This window comes from Ambystoma mexicanum, chromosome 5p (assembly GCF_040938575.1).
Source record: "Ambystoma mexicanum isolate Mex_15411 chromosome 5p, UKY_AmexF1_1, whole genome shotgun sequence".
Taxonomy (NCBI): domain Eukaryota; kingdom Metazoa; phylum Chordata; class Amphibia; order Caudata; family Ambystomatidae; genus Ambystoma; species Ambystoma mexicanum.
The window spans coordinates 838,113,553-838,139,098 of record NC_090930.1 but is presented as its reverse complement, the minus strand read 5'-3'; the positions used below and the strand labels follow the sequence as shown (position 1 = coordinate 838,139,098).

The 25,546-nt window shown below is 47.1% G+C and overlaps 1 protein-coding gene across 1 annotated transcript in view; it reads left to right on the top strand.

Moving 5' to 3' along the window:
- The window catches only part of AOAH (acyloxyacyl hydrolase), a 1,097,690-nt gene that overhangs the window by 899,202 nt on the left and 172,942 nt on the right, over positions 1-25,546 (top strand). The window contains exon 16 of the mRNA XM_069613263.1: positions 16,483-16,655. Within this exon, the coding sequence (XP_069469364.1) occupies positions 16,483-16,655 (173 nt within the window). The remainder of the gene's footprint in view (positions 1-16,482; positions 16,656-25,546) is intronic.

The following is a 25,546-nucleotide window of genomic DNA, read 5'->3' as shown; positions in this document are numbered from 1 at the left end:
TCCAGGAAATTGTGGTTTCAGCGAGAGAACCAACAAAACCTCAGCATGTGTCTGCTTTCTGGATCTTCCTCAGTGTGGTGCAGCCGAGGTGCAGTGTCTCTCTAGCTTGTCCACATTGTGATTACCCTTGCTAGCATAGAATGACCCCCCAAGTTTTTCAACATTTTCCAAACATATAAGAGTTCCTCTACTGCCTCGGTGTGAAAATATCTTCTGCAAAAACATTGGCAGCAATAATATTACAGCACCAATAACACCACATATCCTAGGGGTGGGCTAGTTTAATATTCTCAATCCGGTACAGAGACTCCGGGGAAAGTTAACTTTTTCTTTTCCATCGAAGGTATCAATGTTCTCCCTTGAAGGTATCAATGTTCTCCCTTCCTCTGTAATAGTCTTTCTGCTCCTCCTCAATACCACCCAGTTGCCCCTTCTCAGATCTTAGCTCTATCTCCTCCTTAATGCTCCTCAGCTCCTCCTACCCCTTTCTTAACTTCCTCTCTCCTTCTTAATGCTATTCAACCCCCTTCCACTTTTGTCTTAACTCTCACTATCCCCCCTTAATGCTCATCAGATCCCCCTCCTCCTCCTGTTATCCTAACTCTTTCTCTTCCTCCGTAATGGTCTGGACTTAATTATATCCCCACCTCCCTGAGGCACCTCAACTCCTCCTCAACTCCTCCTCTAGTCTCAACTCTCTCTCCTCGCTGCCTCCTCCAGATTCCCCTTCACCTGTTCTTATCTCAGTCTTAGCACTTTCCCAGTCTCCTCTTTAGCACTCCTCTCCAGCTCCTCCGCCTCAGTCCCTCCTTCTCTGCACCTTTGCTCCTTTGCACTCGCCACACACTCTCATTCACCTCATATTGCCAACTAATAACTGCCATACAACTCTGTTTTCTCAGCACTCTTTTAAACTGATGCAAGACGCACACAGCACCATACTGTTGGAGGGTTCACAGATCTGTGTATGTTTTGGGCAAGCATGGAGATTTTAGCTTGCATCCAGAGGAACTGTATCATTCTCCCCTGATTTCAATTTTCCCTTGAGCATGGCTACACTTGCCATGATTAGTTCAATGGAACCTGCCCTCTAAAATTAAATTCTATACAGATGCGATCCTCCACCTCCACTCCTACGGCAGGTGAGCAATGGATTCTTTCAATCATGCAAATGATGGCAGTGTATGTCTAGAAAGAAATCTCCCACTCACGCAGGGCTTCCCAAGCATCAGCAGACCGGGTCAGTTAGGTGGTGCATCAGGCAACGTTGCTGACACATCCCGTTTCTGAAACCAGTCCTGTGCCCCACAGATGACCGCAGTTCTGCGTCCACGGCCACTGGGTCCTTGGAAGCAACGTCTCCATCACGTTTATATGTTTCTGCAGTCATGATGTGCAAAGGGCAGTTTTCTCAAGGCAGCTGCGTTTACTCAGAGTGAAAGGGGCCCCACACAACAGTAACTACTACTAGAATACCTGGATGTATTAGTACACGGCCCTGTCTGTTGTGGGGACCCTTGTTCACATATCCCCCTCTTGGGATTTCCCTAGTACCTTTTCTCTAAGACCCAAGTGAGTTGGCTTTATGGTGTTTACCCTTGCAGCTTGCCCCCCTATCCCTTTCACCAGTTCTAACCTGCACTGGCTGTTTAGAATTGTAGGTGGTGCAGCTCCAAGGCTGGAGATGGAATGACTTTAATCTTACAAAACTCAATCCTAAACATGCCCTCCAGAATCCCTAGACTCCATACTAAGCAAACAAATTAACAATTACCCCCACCCAACATCTGTTTCAATACGGCTCCCAATTAAGGAGAGAGGGATTCCGTAAGGGACACGAACTGAAACCGCCCTTCTAGACCTTCTAGACCTAAAAAATGAAATTACTAACATCCTCGACAAGGGCAAGCCTGCCCTCCTCCTCCTCCTCGACCTATCAGCAGAATTTGACCTAGTAGATCACGACACTCTCACCAATCATCTAACACAAGCAGCACACTTTTCTAAGGACGCGGCCTCATGGGTAACTTCCTTCCTACAAGGCAGAGCTATGAAAGTCTTCTCCAACACAGCTCATGCTGCGCCATCCATCATCCACTGTGGGGTTCCGCAAGGCTCCTGCACGGCCCCTACGCTATACAACCTCTTTACTAAGCCCCTATTCGACAAACTGGACGCTATGGGGATCACTTACATGAACTACGCTGACGACACGCAGATACTCCTGCCCCTGACTGGTAACTATCATCAAGGCTCCACCACCCTCCAACTAATCTACTCCACCATACAAGCCTGGATGGCCACCAACGGACTCTGCTTGAATGGGGACAAAACTGAAATCCTCATCTTAGGCCAGAAGCCCACCCTTGCCAACCTTAACCCACGTTACACTAACTTTAGCATAGACAACTGCACTATCCCAGTCCTATCATCAGTTAAAACACTAGGAGTTCACATAGATGCCACCCTATCTATGGATAAACAAGTAAGCGCAATCGTCTCGGCATCGGCATTGAGCACTAAACTCATCAATGCTATAAAACCGTTCCTAACAAAAGAAAACGGCCTGTCCATCGCAAGAGCCACAATTGGAGCCAAACTGGACTACTGCAACGCGCTCCTAGCCGGCACCTCCAAGAACAACCTAGCAAGGCTCCAAACCACCCAAAATAATGCTCTTAGAGCAGCACTCAGCATACCTAAAAGAGAGCACATCACCCTAGCCAGGAAAGCCGTCCATTGGCTCCCAGTCAAGGATAGGATTGCTTTCAAAATCCTCACCACAACGCATAAATGCATCAACCTCACAGCACCATCCTAACTATCTGACACACTGTCTAGATCCCAATCCACAAGACCAACCAGATCCACATACGCCAACCGTCTCACTATACCACGCATCAATAGATCCAAGAAAGGAGGTATAGCCTTCCCATACCTGGCACCCAAGCTTTGGAACGCACTGCCCACCAACCTCAGAGCAGAATCATCCCTCCTCTCCTTTCGGAAACAACTTAAAACTGCTCTCTTCAACTAACTTGTGCACCTGACCACCTCTGTGTTCTCTATGTACATATACTTAAGCATAACCACTGTGTTCTCTATGTACATATACTTAAGCATAACCATTGCCCAATGTAACCAAGGGTACAACTGCGTGTAACTAAGTTTAAGAAACACTGTAACCAGCGCCACGATGCCTTCGGTCTGATGTGCGCTTAACAAATGTGAATAAATAAATAAATAAACACTCCCGGCACATTGCAACCTTGAAAGAATGTACTCTAGAATTCCTAAGCAAGTGGCCTGCTGGAGTAGAAACCCAACTATAACTCTATATCAACACAGTACACATGGCTCAAAATATCTATTCATCTCCAAACCCTGCATGAAGTATACACCATCCAGACCCGCACAACAACCCCACCAACAAGTTTATTTGGCCACCATGAGAAACTGTGACAATGGCTGGCAAGCTGCGTGGCCTGCCCCCTTTGAGGATATGCTGCAATGCAAGGCAGAGTCAAACATAAACTGCTATCTCCGCTGTCATGCCAAAGTAATGTTGCATCCCAAAAGCAAATCCATTTACTGGCAGCAAACATCTATGAGATATAAACCCCTTTTCACCAGTCCTTGACTTTCCTTTTCACCAGTCCTTGACCAAACACGTGACTAAGAACGCAACCGTGGCAACCCAAACTAACAAAAGAAAAACAAAAGGGAGCAACAACCCCGAAACCATTCCCACAGCAGACCGCCAAATAACTCAAAATGCTGCGAAAACAAATTGGACCAAAGGAAAGACAAAGAGCAGAAAGAACAAACCCAACTGGACACCACCAAAGACTCACAACTGCAGAACTCACTCTCACTGACAAGAACGATAACAGAACCAGCGCCAAGAGAAGAGAGAAATCTCTATATCTAACAGCATACCTCGCAAATAACCACTCACCGGAATGAACCAACCCAACGTACAAATCAATAAAGACCGACAACCAAACACAACCACACAGAAGAAGAACGTACAAAGCTAGAGGTAACAAAAACATGATCGACACCCTAACCCCTTACATCACCAAAACAAGAGGACCCTCCCCTCAACAGCCACAACATTTAGAAGAGGAACCTGATGAAACCAAAAACCCAAGACTTAACCTAGAAGAGCTATTCAACGACACAGACACAAATGTACCAACACCTCAACTAGAGATAGACTTGGAAGGAAACCAAAACACCAGTCCGAACACAACGCCGACAATAAAGCACAAACTAAACTATACCTTAAAAATCCACTGCAACTCAATAAATGCAAGATCCATGTCAAAACACTGAACAAAGACCTTCTCTGCGACAACAGTATCGACATCCTATTCATCACAGAAACATGGCTGGACGACAACTACAAAATCACACTCCAAAGCTGCCTCCCCACCAACTTCAAATGCCTTTAGTTAAACAGAAAAAATAAAAAAGGAGGAGGCCTCGCAATAGCATTCAAAGAACACCTGAAAATAAAAACACACAAACCTATAAACATCGTGAACTGCAAATCTATGGTCATACACCTATCAGCGAATCCAAAAACAAACATTGAATTCATACTGGCTTACAGACCACAAACATACGATGCAAGCTTTGTCGACAACTTCATAGAAGCCATCATCAACATAGCCATTCAACACGAGCATCTGATAATCCTGGGTGACTACAACATTTGGTTCGAAGTAAAACACACCAACTCTCAAAACTCACTAATCGGGCAGCTAACAACAATGAAACTACAACAGCTGGTCAAAGGGGCAACACACTCGGCAGGACACACTCTTGAAGAAATCTTCGCCAAGAAAAAACGTATCACCACTGCACCACTGATACAAATACTTTGGTGCAACCATCTCATCATTCCATTCGTGATCACCATAGCAACCAAAGTCACCACCCAGCCCCTCAATCTCTCAACCACCACAAAAAGAAACTGGAAAACCATCAAAGCAAGCAACCTAATAGAACAACTGGAGCTGACCAATCGGCGAAACTGGAGAAGGCATACCTAGACGGGAAAGTGGAGCTACTCCATAAATTGATTGCTGATACAATCAAAAACATCTCCCCGGAAAAAACCTTTTAGCCCCTCAAGAAAAAGAGCAATGGCAAAAAGGTTTACCCCACTACTAAGCACCATGAAAATGAACAGTAAGAAGCTGGAACTAGAATGGGGGAAAGAATATGACCAAGATAAGAAAACCCAGTTCCAGAGACAAATCAGATCATGTAAGAAGGAAATTCAAAAGACAAAGAAAAGGCATTATGATGACAGGATCACCAAAGCCACCAACACACAAAAAGAAATGTTCAACATCATAAACGAAATGAGAAACCCACCAGGTTGCAACAACACTCCAATACCCTCACAGAAACTATGGCAGAAATGTGCAGACCATTTCAAAAACAAAATCATCGACATCTGACAAATCATACAAAACAGACCGACAAACCGTAAAACTCAACTAACCGGACCTGACGAGGAGCCAGATCACAAACTCCAAAGCTTCCCAGAAATATCAGTAGAGACATTCGTCAAACTGGTAAAACGGTTTTGTACATTTTTACCGCCTATAAAGGTTTGCATGGGCAAAAAGTCAGTAAAATGCTACCACCAAAGGTATGAACACCAAATGTTTGCACCTTTGGGGTATCTTTTTTTGCCCATGCGAACCTTTATGGTAAGTAAAATAAAAAAAGAATGTAGGGGTTGCGGGGGTGTCCCCCGCAACACCCCACCCACTATACTGTGTGGTATAGTGAGCGGAGTGTTGCGGTGGACACCATTGCAGCACTCCTGAAAAAAAAATAAACGGGTGCTGCGGGTTGTCCTCCGCAACACCCCGCTCACTATAGTTTACAGTATAGTGAGCAGGGGTTGTGGGGAAAACCCCTGCAGCCCCCGTAAAAGAAAAAGAAAAGGACCTTGCAGCGCTGATTCCCGACCATGGAAGTGAAAGGGAACTGGCGCCGCAGAGAACCAGCGTGAAGACAAGGTAAGTGGGATTTGTTTATGTTGGGGGTGTGAGTGGGGGTGTGTTGAGGATATGGTGGGGGTGTGTAATGGGTGTGTTGTGGGTGTGGGTGGGGATGTGGGTATGTAAGTGTGTTTGCATGAGAAAGGTGCGAACATTTGGTAGTTTGCACCTTTCTCATGTGAACTTTCTGGTCGCAGCAAAATCAGCTGCGGCCAGATCACTTAGAATCGGTAAAACACAGCAAAAAGCGGGATCGTCCATGGATCCTTGCCCCTTTGACATCTACAAATCAATCCTCGCACAAGGAATGCCATCAGAATATTACAGAAATCTCCTGAATCTGTCGCTCGCAACAGGGACTGTACCGCGATCCTTCAAATCAGCATATATTAAACCACTTCTAAAAAACACAAGTGCTGACGCGGAAGACCTCTCCAACTACAGACCAATTTCAAACATTCCCTACCCGGCAAAACTCCTAGAAACATACATATACAAACTTACCCAAAAACCCGTAGAAAAACACTGGTTGCTAGACCAAGCACAAGTCGGCTGCAGACCTGCAAGAGGAACAAAATCAGCACTACTAGCCATCTGGGACGGCCTAAAAAGAAACGCAGACTCAAACACAACCTCAGTCCTCATTCTGCTCGACCTCTCTGAAGCATACGACACGGTAAACCATGACACCCTAATCAAAAGATTAGAATATATAGGTATAATGGACATGGCTCTACTCTGGATTAAATCATTCTTAGCAAACAAAACAGAAACTGTATGGATAAAACCCTTCAAATCTACTCCATGAGTTAAAGACTGTGGAGTACCACAAGGATACTCACTATCACCACTGTACTTCAACATCTACCAGACTCTGACCCTTCAAATCTACTCCATGAGTTAAAGACTGTGGAGTACCACAAGGATACTCACTATCACCACTATACTTCAACATCTACCAGACTCTGTTAATCAGGATTTTCAAAAAATACAACATTACATGCTACAACTACATAGATGACCCTCAAATCATCTACAAACTCGAAGATGCACAAGCCGATTACTCAACCCTAGTAGAATGCCTAAAAGAAATCTATGACTGGATGAACATTACCAACTTAAAAATCAACCCAGGAAAGAGAGAAATCATGATTATATCAAAAAATCAAGATAACAACACCTAGATTCCCTGGCTGTTGGAATTGGGAACCGGGCCCACACCATCTAAGGTAGTAAGAAATATGGGAGTCCTAATGGACAACGCTCTAACCTTAGAACCACAAGTAAATGCAATATTTAAGAAATGCTTCATCCTCCTCCACTCAACAAGAAGAATCCTACCTTTCCTCTCCACCCACAAAACACTGACAATCGCCGCCCTCATCATGTCAAGAATCGACTAGGCAAAACACCTCTACCTCAGAATGCCAGAACACATCCTGAAGAAATTACAACGCATCCAAAATGCAGCAGCTAGACTCCTCCTCAAACTATCTAGAAGAGACATCACTCTAGCACTAAAAAATGCTACATTGACTTCCAATCAAACATTGTATCACGTTCAAAACAATGTGCATATCACCCAGGGCAATCAACGGACAGGGAGAAGAATTCCTTAAAAAGAAAATAACAATCTACAAGCCAACGTGGCTCCTCAGATCAAGCAATGAAATCCGCCTGGAACCAAAACCACATGCCAGAAGAAAACTAGGGGGCTCCAGTTTCTCCCACCTAGCCGCAAAAACCTGGAACAACCTCCCGAAAGAAATAAGAAACACCACAAGACCAGCTAAAATTTTGAAAATTTCAAAAAACAACACCTCGGACCTAGACAGAAACAACTGAAAACATCAAACAGGAAAGACAAAAGAACAGACTGACAGAATATATGATGGCACAGACAACACCTAGGACCGACTAAGGGAAACTCCCAAAACAACAAGAGAGACAATACTAGGTGGAAGAGAACACGAGCGACAACCCCATGAGGACAGAACAATAGCAAACATGCTTAATACAAAGGCACTACCACCAACCTTGGACACTCAGAAAGGGCATAGGGTATGGGCATAGGTCTCAAGCAAATTGATCAGAAAGGACCAGATTGCACCAAGCACAAACTGGGATCTAGGGGGTGGCCAAATACAAAGATAGAAATACAAAGACTAGCTAACCTAACATAATGACAGAGAGATGAGACAACCTTATCATGCTGAAACGTAATCAATGAAAGGAAGACAACCTTCTCTAAATCTCAAAAGACACACAATGGGAGTGTGAATTTCTCCTAACAACAAGGCTACTAGCCAACCCCACAAAACTTCTAAAAACCTCACCACTCCTCACACACCTCTCACACTCTAACTAAACACAACCATACCTCTTAAAACCGCAGCAACACGCACGCACTTCACTACACCACACCACGACAACAAACACACCACACAGACCCTCACACAATAGCACACGATGGACTCAGAACCGAATACCACACCAATAAGCTCGGTGAACGGTGTTAACCGAACTGAAGGTGCCAACAGTACTTCACAGCTCCCTTGCTCTTCTCCAAACTTTGCCCTACTAACACGTCCTAACCTACCCCCTTTTGTTACAGATCCACCAGAGCTCCAGGGGACCACTCCAGTGGTGATATAGTGTGCGGTACACATACCCTTTAACAATAACTTTAACATTAACAGTCCTCCCAAGAAGCGTGTCCAGTTCAAAAGCATCCATAGTCTACATTTCATGGGAATATTACCCAGTTACTGATAAAAGCCGCTAGCATGAAACAAAAGATGTCAATTGGGAAGTGCCTTAGTCAGATTAAGCGGCTCAATGGGCCTCTGAATTGTCCGGGATCCAAGTGTAGAAAACAATAATTGCGCCCCCACACTGCATTAAGTGTTAAAGTAGAAGCTGTCATAGTTGTTCAAAACCGCTCTGATGAACTGAGCGAATTAGAATCACCGCCACAGACCCGGTTTAAGGCCGCTCCCCTGCTGTAATATCCCAGTGTCTTCCGTCGATGTCGTCATTGCGCGGGGCGCGTTCTCATTAAGGGATGCCCACCCTGCACGCTGCATAACCGCACGCCAGAGCGCTCTCCCCAACCGGCAATTCTGCCTCAGGGTTTATCCAACGTGCGCTTCCATGACAGGAAGCAGCAAAGGCAAACTTCAACATGTTGTTCCACGTTTGCTTTGTGTTTTCTTTTGATAGCCTTCCCAGGTTGACAACACGAGCCCGATTCAAATTACAGCAACCTCAGCCGTTAAAAAGAAAATGGTAAGACTGTGCATAGCGCACTAATAATGTAAATACAAACCATTGACGAACATGAAGAAAATTTAAAATGAACAAAAGATAAGTCATTGCCACCCACAGTGTTAAAAATTAAAACTGTTCCAAATAACATTATCTCTTCCTCCCTGCAGTACATAGACTCATGGTGTCAGCAGACCCAGCCTCCATAGGTTCACAATCCAGATCAAACAGAAAGGCATCTGCTCTTCTATGATCTGAAAACGAATGCACTCGTTCTTCCAGCACCACCCTAAACACTGCAGCATATATAGCATGTGGCACTTTAAATGTTTACTTCTGGCTTTGTCCTTTGCCAAGTTCCAAACACGCCTTTTATCCAAGACATCCTTACTTAAATCAGCGAAAAACAACCTTATTGCCTCCCCAAGCAATGGCCCCCCCGTTCACGAGCTTTCTTACGAATACGCTCCCTAACTGGGAAGCTCATGAATTTAACTACAATATATCTTGGCCTCTGTCCCAATGCAGGCTTAGGACCGAATGACCTATGTGCTCTCTATATCTCTAAAGTCACTCTGGGATCCAGGTCAAGCATTTTTGGCAGTTTTTTCAGTTGGAACTCAGTCGGGTTACCATGTTCTGCATTTTCAGGGATTGTTTCTCCTTGAAAAATGTTCCCGCTTAGACAACTTAGAAGTCAGCCTTTCATTTTGAATTTTCAAGTCTCTAACCTGATCAGTCATCCTTTGCATTTTCTCCTTCATTAAATCCATATGGGTTTCCACTGAATCCACCTTGCTAGATCATTCCTGGAACCTTTTTTCTTGATCTCAGCAATATCCTCAGTCACCTTTGTCAAAAGCTCCAGCGACCAATCTTCTCTCTCTGTCCCGGTATTTGCATTGTCCCCATTCTCGCCTTGTAGCAGGTTGGAAAACCTCAGAAATCAGAGAGTCAGCCATAGTTTGAGTAAATCAGGAGATGCAGGAGAGCAGCCATCAAGCTGTCATCCCTGAAGAGGGCACTCACAGGGTGCCGGGGAAAAGAAAATAATAGGTCGATGAGATCTCGATTCTACTCTTTCATCTTCCTCTCCATCTTGTCAAAAAGTAAAAGCCACCAGTAATTTAAGGACTGCAGACAGCGTTTACTAATGGACTCCTGTGGAATCTGCCTGGTCTTCAGCAGGGGCAAAACCAAGGCGGAGGCCATAGAAGTTCATTTGTTTTACGACTGTATGAACATTTCATGGAGGCGCAAAATGAAATTCACTGACAAGATGCAGGAGCTCAGCTCGTCAAAGAGCTTACCTCTCCTCCATGCCGATCTTCCACCTTGTCACTGAAGAAAAATGGTGCAGAGCAGTACAATGAGCGTGAAATGCTGCCTGCAAATTTCCCTTTTCAGAAAACATTTACAATGGATTCCTACAGTAGGTGCAGAATGCAGACGACTCCATAGGGATCCATTTATTTAACCCTTGCATAAAAATATCATGCAGGTGTAAAACCAGAAGGCCTGTGAAGGAGGAGGAGGATACCACATCCGTTTGGTGCCCATACTCCTACTTCAAATGCATTGGAAATCCACTGGAGTGTAAAAGCAAAGCATAAACAAAACACACTCCTTGCTTTTATGCTTTACTTTTGCACTCACCTCCTTGTAAAGTGACCCCATACATGTCAGTCAATTCAGCACTAGTTCCCGCCATCCCTTTACACCATAAGTGTAATCTCCATGTGGCCCACTCACTCATTTACCAGAAAAGACTCAATTTTAATCTGAAAAAGAATTCAAGTTTAAAATTACAATCCATGGTCCCTAACCGTAATTAAGTAGTTTGACAAATATACAAAGTGAAAGAGATTCTCAATGTATCGGCTATAAGGATGCATTTGAAGCCCAAAGCCAAGCGCAATTCCTGGTATGACTCTGATCTAGCTACACTTAAACGTAAGTGTAGGATGGCTGAGAGCAAATGGAGGGCTTCTTGTTCATCCTCTGACAAACTGGCCTGTCGCCTGCTCCAAAGGCAATACCGACTCTCTATCCACACTGAGAAGAGACCCCACATCCAAGTGCGTGTCTGTGCGGCATCTAACAACTCGGCAGAACTCTCTAAAATCTGCAAGGAGCTGGCCAACCCTGCTACAGTCCTTACCTCTCCTGTCGCTTCCCAGGCCCTTTACACGACCCTTGCCTTTCAATAAATCTCTAAAACCCAGGATACCCTGACCACCCTCTCATCCCCTCCCCCTCTCCTTCTTTGAACTCTGGCCCTCCTACAGCCACCCCCCACCCTCTTTTTCTTCCTTTCCTCTCTTCTCCCCTGACAAGGTCTCTAGACAAGTCTGATCTATGAAAGTCTTGTCAAAACAGGTTCATCACTGTTCTTCCAAAACCATCAAGGACCACACGCTGGATGTTCTGATCTCCTCAGACCTTCCCCTCTCTTTTCACCTCTCCGCTCCTCTCTCCTGGAGTGATCACTGTCTCTGCTCCTCCAACCTCACCCTCCCTAACCCTCAGGCCAAGCCACCTCCATCACTGCCACCCACCTTCTCGGTCATCCGACCCATGAAACGCATCTCAGCTGAGGCTTTCGCTGCCACCTTCTCACCCCCACCTCTCCCTTTGGCTGACTCTCACCCTGACACAGCCCTCTCCACGCTCCACTCTGCTATATCTGATACTCTTGATATCCTTGCCCCTGTGAAGCCCAAATCCAAGTGCAACTCCTGGTACGACTCTGACCTCGCCACCCTAAAACGCAAGTGCAGGGTGGCCGAGAGGAAATGGCGTGCTTCATGTACATCCTCTGACAAACTGGCCTGCCGCCTGCTCCAGAGGCATTACCGGCTTTCTGTCCTAACCAAGAAGAGAGCTCATATCCAAGCCTGCGTCTCTTCAGCATCAAACAACTCGGCTGAACTCTTTAAAATCTGCAAGGAACTGGCCAATCCTGCCGCAGTCTCTACCTCTCCTGTCCCTTTCCAGGCCCTCTGCATGGCACTGGCTTCTCACTTCATCTCTAAAACTCAGGATATCCTGTCCTCACTCTCCTCCTATTCCCTCGCTCCCCCTCTCTCCTACTCTTCCTATGGCCTTTCTGCAGCCTCCTCTCCTCCCTCCTTCTCTGCCTTTCCCCTGTTTTCCGCTGATGAGGTTCATAGACAAGTCCGATATATGAAAGTCTCGTCAAAAAAGGTTCATCCCTGTTCCTCCAAAACCATAAAGGACCACATTGACTCCCTGGCCCCTGCCCTTGCTGATTTCTGTAATCACTCCTTTGCTACTGGAGTCTTCCCATCCCCCCTGAAGCACTCCCTTGTGCACCCCCTTCTTAAGAAACCCTCTGCTGAACGCTCCTGCCCGGCTAACTATCGCCCCATCTCCCTCACTCCCTTCCAGGGCAAGCTACTGGAGAAACTGGCCATCTCCCAGCTTAATCTCCACACTGAATCTGTTGGCTGTCTTCATGACCATCAGTCTGGCTTCTGAGCTGCCAGAAGCACAGAAACTGCTCTCCTGAACATCTGTGAAGACCTGCTCTTCAACCTTTACTCCAACACCCCCTGTGTCCTCATCTTGCTAGATCTCTCTTCTGCCTTTGACACTGTCAACCATGCCATCCTGCACAAACAGCTCCGTGATAACCAGGGTATCACGGGTCAGGCTCTGGCGTGGCTGACTTCTTTCCTCTCCGACTGACCCTCTCAGGTTCAACTTGGGTCCTTCCTCTCTGCTATCTTTTTCTCTACGTGTGGTGTCCCCCAGAGGTCTAACCTCTCTCCCTGGCTTTTCAACCAATACCTGGCACTCCTGGCCCACCGCATAGCTGCTCTCTGCCCCAACTTTCAGTGCTACGCGGATGACACTCAGCTCATCTTCAGGCTACCCTCAGCCTCCTCCTCTACTTCCCTCATCTCCGACTGTCTACTATCCAGGAGTGGTGCGCTGCCAATGACCTCTGCCTTAATGCCAGTAGGACTGAGATTCTCCTGATCAGCACACCCACTCCCTCCTTTCTTGTATCTCTCTGGCCGGCCTCTCTTGGCCCTCTTCCTGCTCCCACCTGCAAGGCTAAAAATCTCGGGGTCGTCTTCGACTCTACACTCTCCTTCTCTCCTCACATCTCTGACGTCTATAAGAAGTCACACTACAAGCTGCACCACCTCAGAGGTATTCTTCCTTTCCTCTCCTTCCCCCGGAAGCTCACTGTCTCCAGAGTTCTGTTTCTCTCCATGCTGGACTATTGTAACAGCCTCTTTCTAAATCTACCTGCCTCTACTCTCCGCCCTTTGCAATTTATCCAGAACAGAACTGCGAGACTTGTCCTTGGCCTCAAGCCCAGGGATCGTATCTCTCCAGGACTGAAAACTCTGCACTGGCTCCCAGTGGCTGTGAGGATTAAGTTCAAAACCCTTTGCATCACCCACAAGGCCTTCTGGGGCCTGAGGCCTCAATACCTTCAACTCTCTCTTCCTAAATACCTTCCTTCTCGAGCTCTTCGCTCATTTTCCTCCAATTCTCTCCGGGTCAGTCGCTTCTCCAAGCAACGAGCTGGTGGTAGATCTCTCTCTTCAGCTGGGGTCTCCCTCTGGAACAGCCTCCCTGGCTCCCTGAACCTAGAGGAGAATCATCTTCGGTTCCGTAAGCACCTCAAAACGTTTCTCTTCTCATCTGCCTTTTCTCCTCTTCTCCCTTGCTGATTTCCTGGCTGACACAGAAACTGCACTGGTTTACCTGGCCACCCTCCGATCTCGAGCCCAGATCCCTCCCCCGCCAGTCGGTTCCTGACTACCCCTGCACTTGGTGACTGTTTTCTGTATCCCTACGGTCCCACTTCCTGCACTTGACACCGGATGTCTGCACTTACCCTTTCACTCGCCACTTGCTGGCCACACTTTTATTATTGTTTATTTATTGTTTACTTATCTATTGTCTTATCCCATGTACCGCACTTTCCTCTTCCACTTCCCCGCCACACTTCTCCTCCTTCCCCCCCTTGCACTTGCGCGATCTGAATGACACCTGGCCGAGTAGGATCATTGTCTGTCTTCCCCTGTTTCCCCCTACCTTGCCTCATCGCGCCTTGAAACACTTGTGTATAGGCGCGTTAGAAATGCCATATCATATCATATCACATTTACACCCTCGCTCCTGCCCTGGCTGATCTCTGCAACCTCTCCTTTGCGTCAGGAGCCTTCTCCTCCCCTCTGAAGCACTGTGTTGTGCACCCTCTTCTCAAGAAACCCACTGCTGACCCTTCTTGCCCGCCTATCACCCAATGTCCATTACTCCCTTTCTGGGAAAACTCCTGGAAAAGCTGGCCATCTCGCAACTTAACCTTCACTCTGATTCTGTTGGTTGTCTCCACGACCATCAATCTGGCTTTAGAGCCGCCAGAAGCACGGAAACTGCTTTCCTGAACATCCGTGAAGATCTGCTCTCCAACCTTGACTCTAACATCCCCTCTGGCCTCATCCTACTCAATCTCTCTTTCGCCTTTCACATGGTCATCCATACCATCCTGCTCAACTGTCTCCTTGAAAACCTGGTTATCACCAATCAGGCTCTGGCCTGGCTGACCTCTTTCCTCTCTGATCGACCCTCCCAGGTCCAACTTGGGTCCTTCCTTTCATCTATCTCTCTTTCTACCTGCGGTGTTCCCCAGGGGTCTAACCTCTCACCATGGCTCTTCAACCAATACCTGGCAACTTTCGCCCACCGCATTGCCATTTTCTGCTCCAACTTTCAGTGCTATGCTGATGACACTCAACTCATTTTCAGGCTCCCCTCGTCCACCTCCTCTCCTTCTCTTATCTCTGACTGCCTATCTGACATTCAGGATTGGTGTGCTGCCAACGATCTCTGGCTGAATGCCAGCAAGACAGAGATCCTCCTCATCAGCACACCTTCACCCTCCTTTCCTGTCACTCTCTGGCCGGACTCCCTGGGCCCCCCTCCTAATCCCATCCGTGAGGCTAAGAACATCAGGGTCAACTTTGACTCCACGCTCTCCTTCTCTGCCCACATCTCTGATGTCTGAAAAAAGTCAAACTTCCTATTGCACCTCCTCAGAGGTATTCAGCCTTTCCTCTCCTTCCCCCAGAAGCTCACTGTCTCTCGAGCCCTGGGACTCTCTAGGTTGGATTATTGTAACAGCCTCTTTCTAAATCTACCTGCTTCTACTCTCTGCCCTTTGCAACTTATCCAGAACAGGACTGCGAGACTTGTCCTTGGCCTCAAGCCCTGGGATCGTATCTCTCCAGCCCTGAAATCTCTCCATTGGCTCCCAGTGACTGCAAGGTTTAAATTCAAAACCCTTTGCATTGTCCATAAGGCTTTCAGGGGCCTGGGTCCGAAATACCTTCAGCTGCACCTCCATAAATACCTTCCCTCCCGAGCTCTTTGCTCCTCTACCTCTAACTCCCTCAGTCATTTTTCAAAGAAATGAACTGGCGGTAGATCTCTGTCTTCGGCTGGGGCCTCCCTCTGGAACAGCCTCCATCTCCGGTTTCAGAAGCACCTCAGGACCTTCCTCTTTGCTTCTGCCTTCGCACATCCTCTCCCCTGCTGACCTGCTCTGTCTCTGCACTGTGCACGTGGCTTACCCTCTGGCTTTCTTGCCCAGGTACCTGTTCACCCTGCCCCCACCGGCACTGCTACTTGCTGGCTGCACTACCACTGTTTGTTGCTTTTTACTACTATTTATTTATTTATTTATTATTTATCTGTATTCCTTTGCTCAGCACTTTCCACTTCTCCCCCATCCCATACACTCTGGCCTTTCCCTCTCCCATGCACTTGCACGTTCTCAATGTCACTGGGCCTAGTAAAATCGTTGTTTTTGTACTCCCTTGTTCCCCTCCCTTGCCTCGTCGTCCTCTGAAACGCATGTTTATGAGCACGATACAAATAAAATATCAATATCAATAATGATATCAAGACATTTCACATTTGAAATGCCAAGGAGTCATGAGCTCAAACTGCTATTGAGCTATAGATGACTTCCATTTTAGTCGTTTTTACAGAAACCCCTTAGCATCACACCATAAATGAAGTGCCAAAGCTGAAATATAATTAGTACTTTGCTTATTAGCCAAAAAGAAATGCATGTTGCCAAGTATAATGTGTGTTGTCCATTAGTCATGTTTTGTTCTTTTCTCTCTCTTACTGTATAAAGTCACCCGGACACATTGGCACACATGACGACACCGGCGCAGATGCACAGCAATGTCATGGAAGCCTTGGAATACCTGAACGCCCACCTCCCGAATGGAAGCCATGTGCTCTTAAGCGGACTGGTTGATGGACGCTTCCTGTGGGACCATTTACATAACAGATTTTACCCCTTGGGTAAGTATTTAAATCTGCTGTCATTCAGGTGGAAGCAGGACTAGTCCCTCCTCAAGCATTCCAATGCTTAGACAGGGTAGGGCCTGAGCGGGTTACCCCCACGCAACATCCGCAAATGCCCACTCAGCAGCACTGTGTGGGCATTTACAGATGTTAATGCCACTGCGGTGGCCCCAACTACATTAGCTTCCGGCCACACTTGTTAGACAATGCTGGCTACTCCAGTGGCTACTGAAGTGATGGGCATCCGGCACACAGCTACCCAAGAAAATATGGCGGATGTGTGCATGGGAGCAAAGAGGCTGCCGGAGGGATGGCGGAAAAATACAAAACTAAGCCTCCTCAGCAGGGAGCGGATTGTGCCCAGCCCTTTAGGGGCCATTGTGGGCCAGGAGTGGGGGACGGGCTAGTGAAGATGACCCTGCAATTTAGAGGCGACAAAGCAGGCAATCAGCGGTGTGATCCGAAAGACTGTGTGCCAGGCCCATGGCTCACCGGACGAAAGCCGATTGTGATTCTGTAGTACCTGCTCCAGCACTGTTGCCCTATGTGGATGAGAAGAGTGAGGAAGGGGGGTTCAAACAAGAGAAAACCCCATGTGTGGAAGGCAACAAGATGTAAAAAGGATGACAGCCCAGAAAAGTAAGTAGGCACTAGAAACAATGGAAAAAGACACCAAACAGGAGCGCTCAAAAGGTGCATTCTTTGCAACTGGAGTGTTACTGTTCTTTTGTACATTCCACAAGCTATTACCCAAATGGTTTGTTTCCAACTGACCGTATGGAAAATCTGGCCAAATTGGGCCAGTACCATTTGATCGTTTAGAAACTACCAATTTGGGTAATCACTACCAAACATGGGGAGCGGTGGTGTCTGGAAGCCGGGGACAAAAAAAAATAGAAAAGAAAAGTGGATCCTGCAGCGTCAGATCCGACCCGCAAAAGAGGGATGGATCCGACACCGCAGGAACAGAGAGAAAGCGACTGTGAACAAGGTAAGTAGGGGGTAAGTGGGGGGGGTTTAGTTTTTGAAGATTTGGCCGCGGCAAAATTGGCTTTGTGGCCGAATTGACCACAGTCAATTCGGCCGTGACCAATAGTGCCACAGCCAAAACGTATTCAACCTTCCAAAATTGTCCTGATGTCATATTAAAGGGTATTTTAAAGGGAATTTCTGTACATTTGTCCACATCTTGAACAGAATTATGATTTTCTAACCTGTTAAGTGTGAAAAAAGTTAATTTGGAGTGGAACAAACCTGTCCTGGGGGTGCCGGGAGCATCTACAAGATGCCCATTAGACAATCTTGTGAATTCCATTCACACACAAGGATCTCAAATATGTCTTCATTTCGAAATCTACTTCAGTTGGATTGAATGCTACTGCAGGGTGCAAGTCACCTCTTTGTGTGGTGTAGCCCGCTATGTTCCATTGTCTTAACTTAGGGTGTGTGCCCTCAGTCAGTGCATTGTGGAAAATGAGTGCCACAGTTCTACCACCCTTGCAAGACAGACACCTCCAGCCTTTGCTGGGATTTTGCCTATTAGGATAGTTAGTAGGTGAGAGTTGCCGGATCATAATAGACCCCCCACTCCATATATGTATCCATTGGACATATGGGGGATCTGAGCTGCACTTGTGACTTTAATGAGATCCTATTGCATTTCCCAATAATCCAATGGCATGTCCTATGTTTCCCTTTAACCAATGCCCATGGTTTTTCCTGCGACTGGAGTAAGCACGTTTCTCCCCCATTTACCTCTGGAATCTCCTTACTCATTTTCCTGCACCTCTTCACTTCAGTTAACACTCCTCTCTAAGCACACGCTGGTGTGATTCCATGTACCCTGGAAAGGATGCCATTTTTCCCTTAACATTTCTGAAATCACCCTTGGTTACCATAGCTATGTTTTTATCCCAGTTTAACTTTATTTATTTACTTATTTCAATGTTTTCCATACCTCTTTAATAATCCACCCTCAACCCATCATACTAAGCCCTTTGCATCTAAATCCCCCATCTTTGCAGATTGGCTGTCCTGAGAAGCAGGGCCGGATCACATACACTGCACAGATCAGAGTGCTCACACATTTTATAGAAGTTTGCAACATTCCTGATCACAAGGTCTGTAATTACCCATACAGAATCTTAATCTAAAGACAGAAGCAGACATCAATCCTCTCCTGGGTTTTTCTACATCATCCTGAACTATCCTTGCTTCTACCCCCAGGTGAGAGTACTTTGTTTCTATGTTTTCCTTACACGGGGCATCTTTGAGTGTAAAACAGTGAAGTATTGTATTCAGTCTTAACAGTTAGCAACGCCCAAAAGAAGAAGAGTTTCTGTTTCTACTCTCAGTTGCCCCTGGTAGGGAGTACATTTTGACTATAGGCTAGGATGGATCCACAGCAGCAACAGATTCAACAATTGATTGCTGCGGTTCAGTCCCTGACCAATGAAGTTCAGCAATTAAAACAGGAGAACACTTCTTTGAGACAGCAGCAGCAGCATGCTTCTCAACAGATTGCACAACAAGCTACTGCGTCTCGTATTCCCCATTGTTCTGAGGTACCTCCCGGACCTCTTCCGGGTGGGCAGTTTGATGGAAACCCACATAAGGTGAAGGAATTTCTTGATTCATGTGCTGTGCAATTCGCATTCAAAGCTAATTTTTTCCATACGGATCGGGATCGGGTAGGCTACATGGTATCCCAAATGGTAGGACCCGCATTAGCCTGGCTACTCCTTTGGTTACTAATAACAACCCACTATCAGACTCCCACACAGCCTTCTGCAATAGTATTCATACTATGTTTAGGCGACAGGAGATTAAGGTGCTTCACAAGAACACCTCTTGGATCTCAAACAAGGCAATCTAGACATACTGGCATATATCACAAAATTTAAACAAATGGCCAGCGAGACTCATGGTCGGATGATGCGCAGGTCACGATATTCTGGAGGGGTTTGTCAGAAGATCTCAAGGATGAGGTCTCTAGAGTTCCACATCCCGCCACTCTCACAGAGTTCATCGCCCTAGTGATGCAGTAGACTACAGGATGAAGAAGAGGATGGCTGAAAGGAGGAAGGGTAGGATAACAAGGACATCTTTTGGTCCTTCAACCTCTAAATCCCCGCCAACTGATGAACCGATGCAGCTGGGTTCTGCATCTCGAGGACCCTTGAGTCCCGAGGAGAGAAATCGCAGACGGAATCTGGGACTGTGCATGTATTGTGGCGCCAATACTCACTCGGTCCAGGAATGTCCAATTGCTCCGGTCCGGCGGTCAGGAAACTCCAGCACCCGGTCGTAAGAGGAGCCACGATCCGGGAACAAAAGTCTGATCAAGGTTCCTCACATACTACACATTCTTTCTATTGCACCAACCTTTCAACCACCAACATGTTGGTATTAAAGGTATCTTTCACAATAGGAAGTCTCATCTTACAAGATGTTCCGGCTTTAATTGATAGTGGGGCAGCAGGAAATTTCGTGGATGACCATTGGGCTGCTTCTCTAAAGATTCCACGTTCCCCCAAAGCGGAACCGATTCCTGTCGAAAGCGTGGATGGTAGCCCTCTGATCTCGGGTCCCATCAAAGATCAGACCGAAGCAATCCTAATGTCCATTTCTACCCATCAGGAGATCCTGACTTTAGATATAATCCGAGCAGCCCATCATCCGGTGATCTTAGGGCTACCTTGGCTCAGGAAACATAATCCGTTTATCAACTGGACCGCTGGGTCATTCTTTCTTGGTTCGGAGTTTTGTTTGACACACTGCATAGGAAGCCACCAGAGGGTGGTCATAGAACCATCTCCTTCCACAAGTAACACTAAAGGGGTACAGTCTCTCAATCAGATTGCAGGTCTCCCTGAAGTTTACGAGAAATTTCAGGACGTATTCTCATCCTCTGAGTTTAACCAGTTGCCTCTCCACAGGAGAGACGACTGTGCCATCGATTTGATACCAGATCAACCGCTCCCTTTGGGCGTATGTACATTCTGTCCAACGTGGAAAAAGAGGTTCTGCGTGAATATCTTCGCTCCAATTTGATGAACGGGCTGATAACAGAATCTACATCCCCAGCTGCCGCCTCTTTGTTCTTTGTAGCCAAGAAGAATTCTAAGGAACTACGTCCCTGTATTGACTTCCGTGGCTTGAACAAAATTACCGTGCCCGACAAATACCCTATGCCGCTTATCCCAGACATTCTGGAAGCAGTGAAAGGGGCCACTATATATACTAAGTTGGACTTAAAAGGAGCGTACCACCTGATACGTATACGGCCCGGGGACGAATGGAAGACGGCGTTTAGAACGCCGTTTGGGCATTATCAGTATAGAGTCATGCCATTTGGGCTATCTAACGCCCCAGCTATATTTCAACGTTTTATGGACCATCTCTTTTCCGACCTTCTCTTACACAGTATGGTGGTTTACTTAGATGACATTTTGGTATTTTCTTCCTCTTTACAAGAACACATACAACATGTTCAAGAAGTGCTTCGACGCCTGCAACAAAATCATTTGTTCTGTAACCCCGAAAAGTGTACTTTTCATCAATCTAAAGTAACTTACTTGGGATATGTTCTATCCGCCAAAGGGATAGCAATGGACCCAGAGAAGGTCTCGGCGGTACGAGACTGGCCTACACCTACATCTGGAAAAGAAATTCAACGCTTTATAGGTTTCGCAAATTTCTATCGGAGATTCATACCTGAATTCTCAAGACTTACCCAGCCACTTACTAATCTTCTTAAGAAAGGAGTCATATTTGTCTGGTCGTCAGCTACTGATCAAGCATTTGGCAAACTTAAAAAACTATTTACTTCGGCACCAATTCTCCTAACTCCTAATCAGAACCGAAGATTCATCGTGGAGACGGATGCCTCCCAACACGCTCTAGGAGCCGTTCTGCTACAACCTGATGACCTTGATCAAGAGAGGCCAGTAGCATTTCTTTCCAAGACTCTTTTGCCCTCAGAGATCAACTACACGGTCCTGGAGAAGGAACTTCTCGCCATCAAGCGTGCCTTTGAGGAATGGCGGCATTTACTTTTGGGAGCCAAATTCCCGGTTGAAGTACGTACAGACCATCATAATCTTCGAATACTTCAATATGCTCAGACTTGTAACAGCCGTCAGGCAAGATGGGCTCACTTTTTCTCTCCCTTCATAATCACGTTTTCATTTATTCCTGGAAGGGAGAATCTAAGAGCAGATGCCCTGTCTCGCAAGGACCATCCTATCGACAATCCTTTCAGATCAGAACCCATATTTCCACCACTAACCATGGGAGTAGTGTCAGCTCCAGATTTTCTGTCTCGCCTCAGAGCCCATTCTGATTCCATCGCAAAGAAATCGCTCTCATTATCTAACCGATCTGTTCTGGTAGAAGAGGATGGATGTTATTTCATGGGACAGAAGGCATACATTCCAACTCGTTCTCTTCAAAAGGAGGTTTTGGATATGTGCCATAAATCCAAGATCGCAGGACATCGAGGTTCCGCCTCCACTTTGGATCTTGTTTCACGTTTCTTTTGGTGGCCTGCTATTCGAAGAGACACCAAGGAATACGTGAGTTCATGTCCCACATGCTTACAAAATAAGATACCAAGACAAGCACCATTGGGAGAATTGGTCAGAATGCCCTTGCCTTTCCGTCCATGGCAAATAATATCCACGGATTTCATCGTGGACCTGCCACAATCTCAGGGCTATTCTACTATTATGGTCACAATTGACACCTTGACTAAGTTGGCTCATTTTGTTCCTTTGGTTGGGATACCCTCTGCTTCTCAAATGGCACGTATTTTCATCAAACATGTTTTTTCTCTTTATGGCTTACCAGAAACAATCATTTCGGACAGAGGTCCACAATACACCTCCCAATATTGGAAACTAGTATGCCGATTTCTGGGGGTATCCAGGGCTCTTAGTTCTGGTTACCACCCCAATCGAATGGTCAAACTGAAAGGCTAAACCAAACATTAGAGGGTTATCTCAGGAGTTACATCTCTGCGGCCCAGGACGTTTGGAAGGATCTCCTGCCTCTAGCTGAGTTCGCGTATAACAACTCTTACCATTCGGCCATTCATACCTCTCCTTTTCAGTGTACTTATGGGTTCAGTCCCACATCTTTTCCCACTATGAAGAGGTCTGACACTAAGTTTCCAGACCTAAATAAATTAACAGAACAAATCCGTCAAGGACACCGCTCTGCGGTTATCGCTCTACGCCATTCCCAGGACAGGAGAAAACACTTTGCTGATCGCCATCATACACCTGCACCTATCATCAAACCTGGAGATTGGGTGTGGCTGGCTTCCAGATTTCTACCTAGACATCTTGTTCCGTCTAAACTCTCTCCTCAGTATTTTGGTCCCTTCCGAGTAATTGCTGCCATAGGTTCCGCGGCTTTCAGACTCTGTTTACCTAACTCCTGGACAAGAATACACCCAGTTTTTCATGTGTCACGACTTAAGCCCGATAATCGGATTACATTCCATCCCACAGTTTCGGACTGTCCTGCACCCATCGTATCTGATTCAGGGCCAGAATTTGAAGTCAAAGAGATCTGCGACTCCCGATACCATCGGGGTCGTCTTCAGTACTTTTTTTTTTTTTTTTAAATATATTTTTATTTTATCTCAACCAAACAACAGTACAACAGAACATAAATAAAACACATCAAACAACAAAAACCAAACAAACAAAAATAAAGGCACTGCAATCCCCATCCCTCCCCCCTATGAGCCTGTAGGGTGTCCGCCATCAGTGTCCGCTCCGTGCGGTGGGGCCTCATCACTCTCAAAACCAGCCGAGGCCGACCCCGTCCCAAACAGCTCAGCTAACAATAACTTCCATGCCGTGAGGGAGCCCGTTTCTTCCTCCTCCCCTGCCATACTGGCATCCCGCCACGCTGCCGTCTCAGCATCAGCCCATTTTTGGAGATCTCGCCACTAGACCTCCACTCGCGGCTTATGACATTTCTTCCACCCCATGGCTATCCTACGTTTGGCAAGCACATAGGCCAGATCTTTAAGTTTCTCGACATGTCGAAGCTTACGCGCTCTGGGATACCCTCCCAGCAGACAGGCCCAAGTTGAATCTACCTTAAGTGTGATACTCCTCCGTGCCAGCCTGCGCGCCACTTCACCCCAGTAGGTTGCAATCACTGGGCACGCCCAGAACATGTGTATCATGTCCACATTCTCTTCGCTACACTTGGGGCACGCCTGGCTCCCAGTATCCCGAAATCTGGAAATTCTCAGGGGGGTCATATATGCCCTGTGCGTAATATAGAGCTGTATCTGCTTAAACCTGGCGTTCCTCGACACATTTTTGTGGTACCCCAAGGCGCGCTCCCACAACCCATCCGCCATCGGGGCCCCCATCTCCGCTTCCCATTCCAGTCTCAGGTGCCCCAAATCCTTCCCAACCTTTGTCATCAACATCTCGTACAACCTGGAGACCTCGTGCCCACCCTCTGATGCGTCATACATTATTTCCAGCGTAGCATCCGGGTCGCCGGCTAAAGTAGTTTCGGGCCACGTACTCCGGACCTCCCGGACCACCCTATGATATGTCACATATTGACCCCTGTGTAGCCCCGACCCTGCCTCTAGTTCTTCGAACTCCATTAGGGTCCCATCCTGCCAGATGTCGCCCATAGTGACCAACCCCACTGACTCCCAGTATGTCCGAAGAATAGCTCTCAGCTGCCCGTCTTCCTTCGCCAGGGCGACCAGAGGTACCTGCGGCATACACGGCAAGGGGTCACCCATCATCCGGCAGGCACGCCGCCACATGTTCCTGCCCAGGGTTAACATCTTAGGACGCTCCCTCATCCATGCACTGGTCACCCAGATCACCTCCCGCAGATAGAAGGGGGAACTGTCCTTCCCCAGCAGCCTGTGTTCGGAGGTCTCGTCATCCGAGAGCCACCTGGCCACATATTGCAGTTGCGCAGCCGTATAATAAGCCTCAAAGTTCGGCAGCTTCACGCCGCCTTTCTCATAAGAGTTCTGCAATTTCCACAATGCGACCCTGTTGCGCGTGCCGTGCCATAGGAAATCCCTGCATCTACTATGTAACCTAGCAAAAAACTTCCTAGGTATCATATACGGGATGTTATTGAAGTAATGCAAAAGCCTGGGCAGCACCACCATTTTGAGCATAGCTCCCCGACCCATCATCGCTAACGGCAATCTTTCCCAGAACCTCATGCACCTCTCAATCTTTCCCACAGCTAGCTCGGTATTATGTCTGTGTTCTTCCTCGGTCGTGTGATACACGTCAATGCCCAGGTACCGGAAGGAGCTCGTCGCCCACGGGATCCGCAGCACTGGCAACCTCTCCACCGGTATCCCCACATAACCGCCTAGCGGGAATAGTGTGGATTTCTGAGGGTTAACTGCTATGCCGGACAACCAGGCGTACCTCTCCATTACCTCCAAGACATACTGCAAATTCTCTTCCGGATGTTTCAGGTATAACAGCATATCGTCTGCATACAAGGATATAAGATGGCACTCCCCTCCCACCTCTATACCCACCGGGTCATACTGCTGCCGGAGGTAGATTGATAAGGGTTCGAGGGCCAGTATGTACAACATTGGGGACCAAGGACACCCCTGCCTAGTGCCTCTGCCTAACTGCCATCTATCTGACACCACTGCCCCCGCACGGACCCTAGCCAGAGGCGCACTATATAGTAGCTCGGCCCACCTCATGTAGCCTGGTCCCAGTCCAAACCGCCCCAAAGCCGCCAGCAGCCACGGCCATCGAACAGAGTCGAACGCTTTGACCGCGTCCAACGCCACTATCGCCATTTCGCTGTCCTCACTGCATCCCCATTCCACCACCCTGTGAAGGCGTCTATGATTG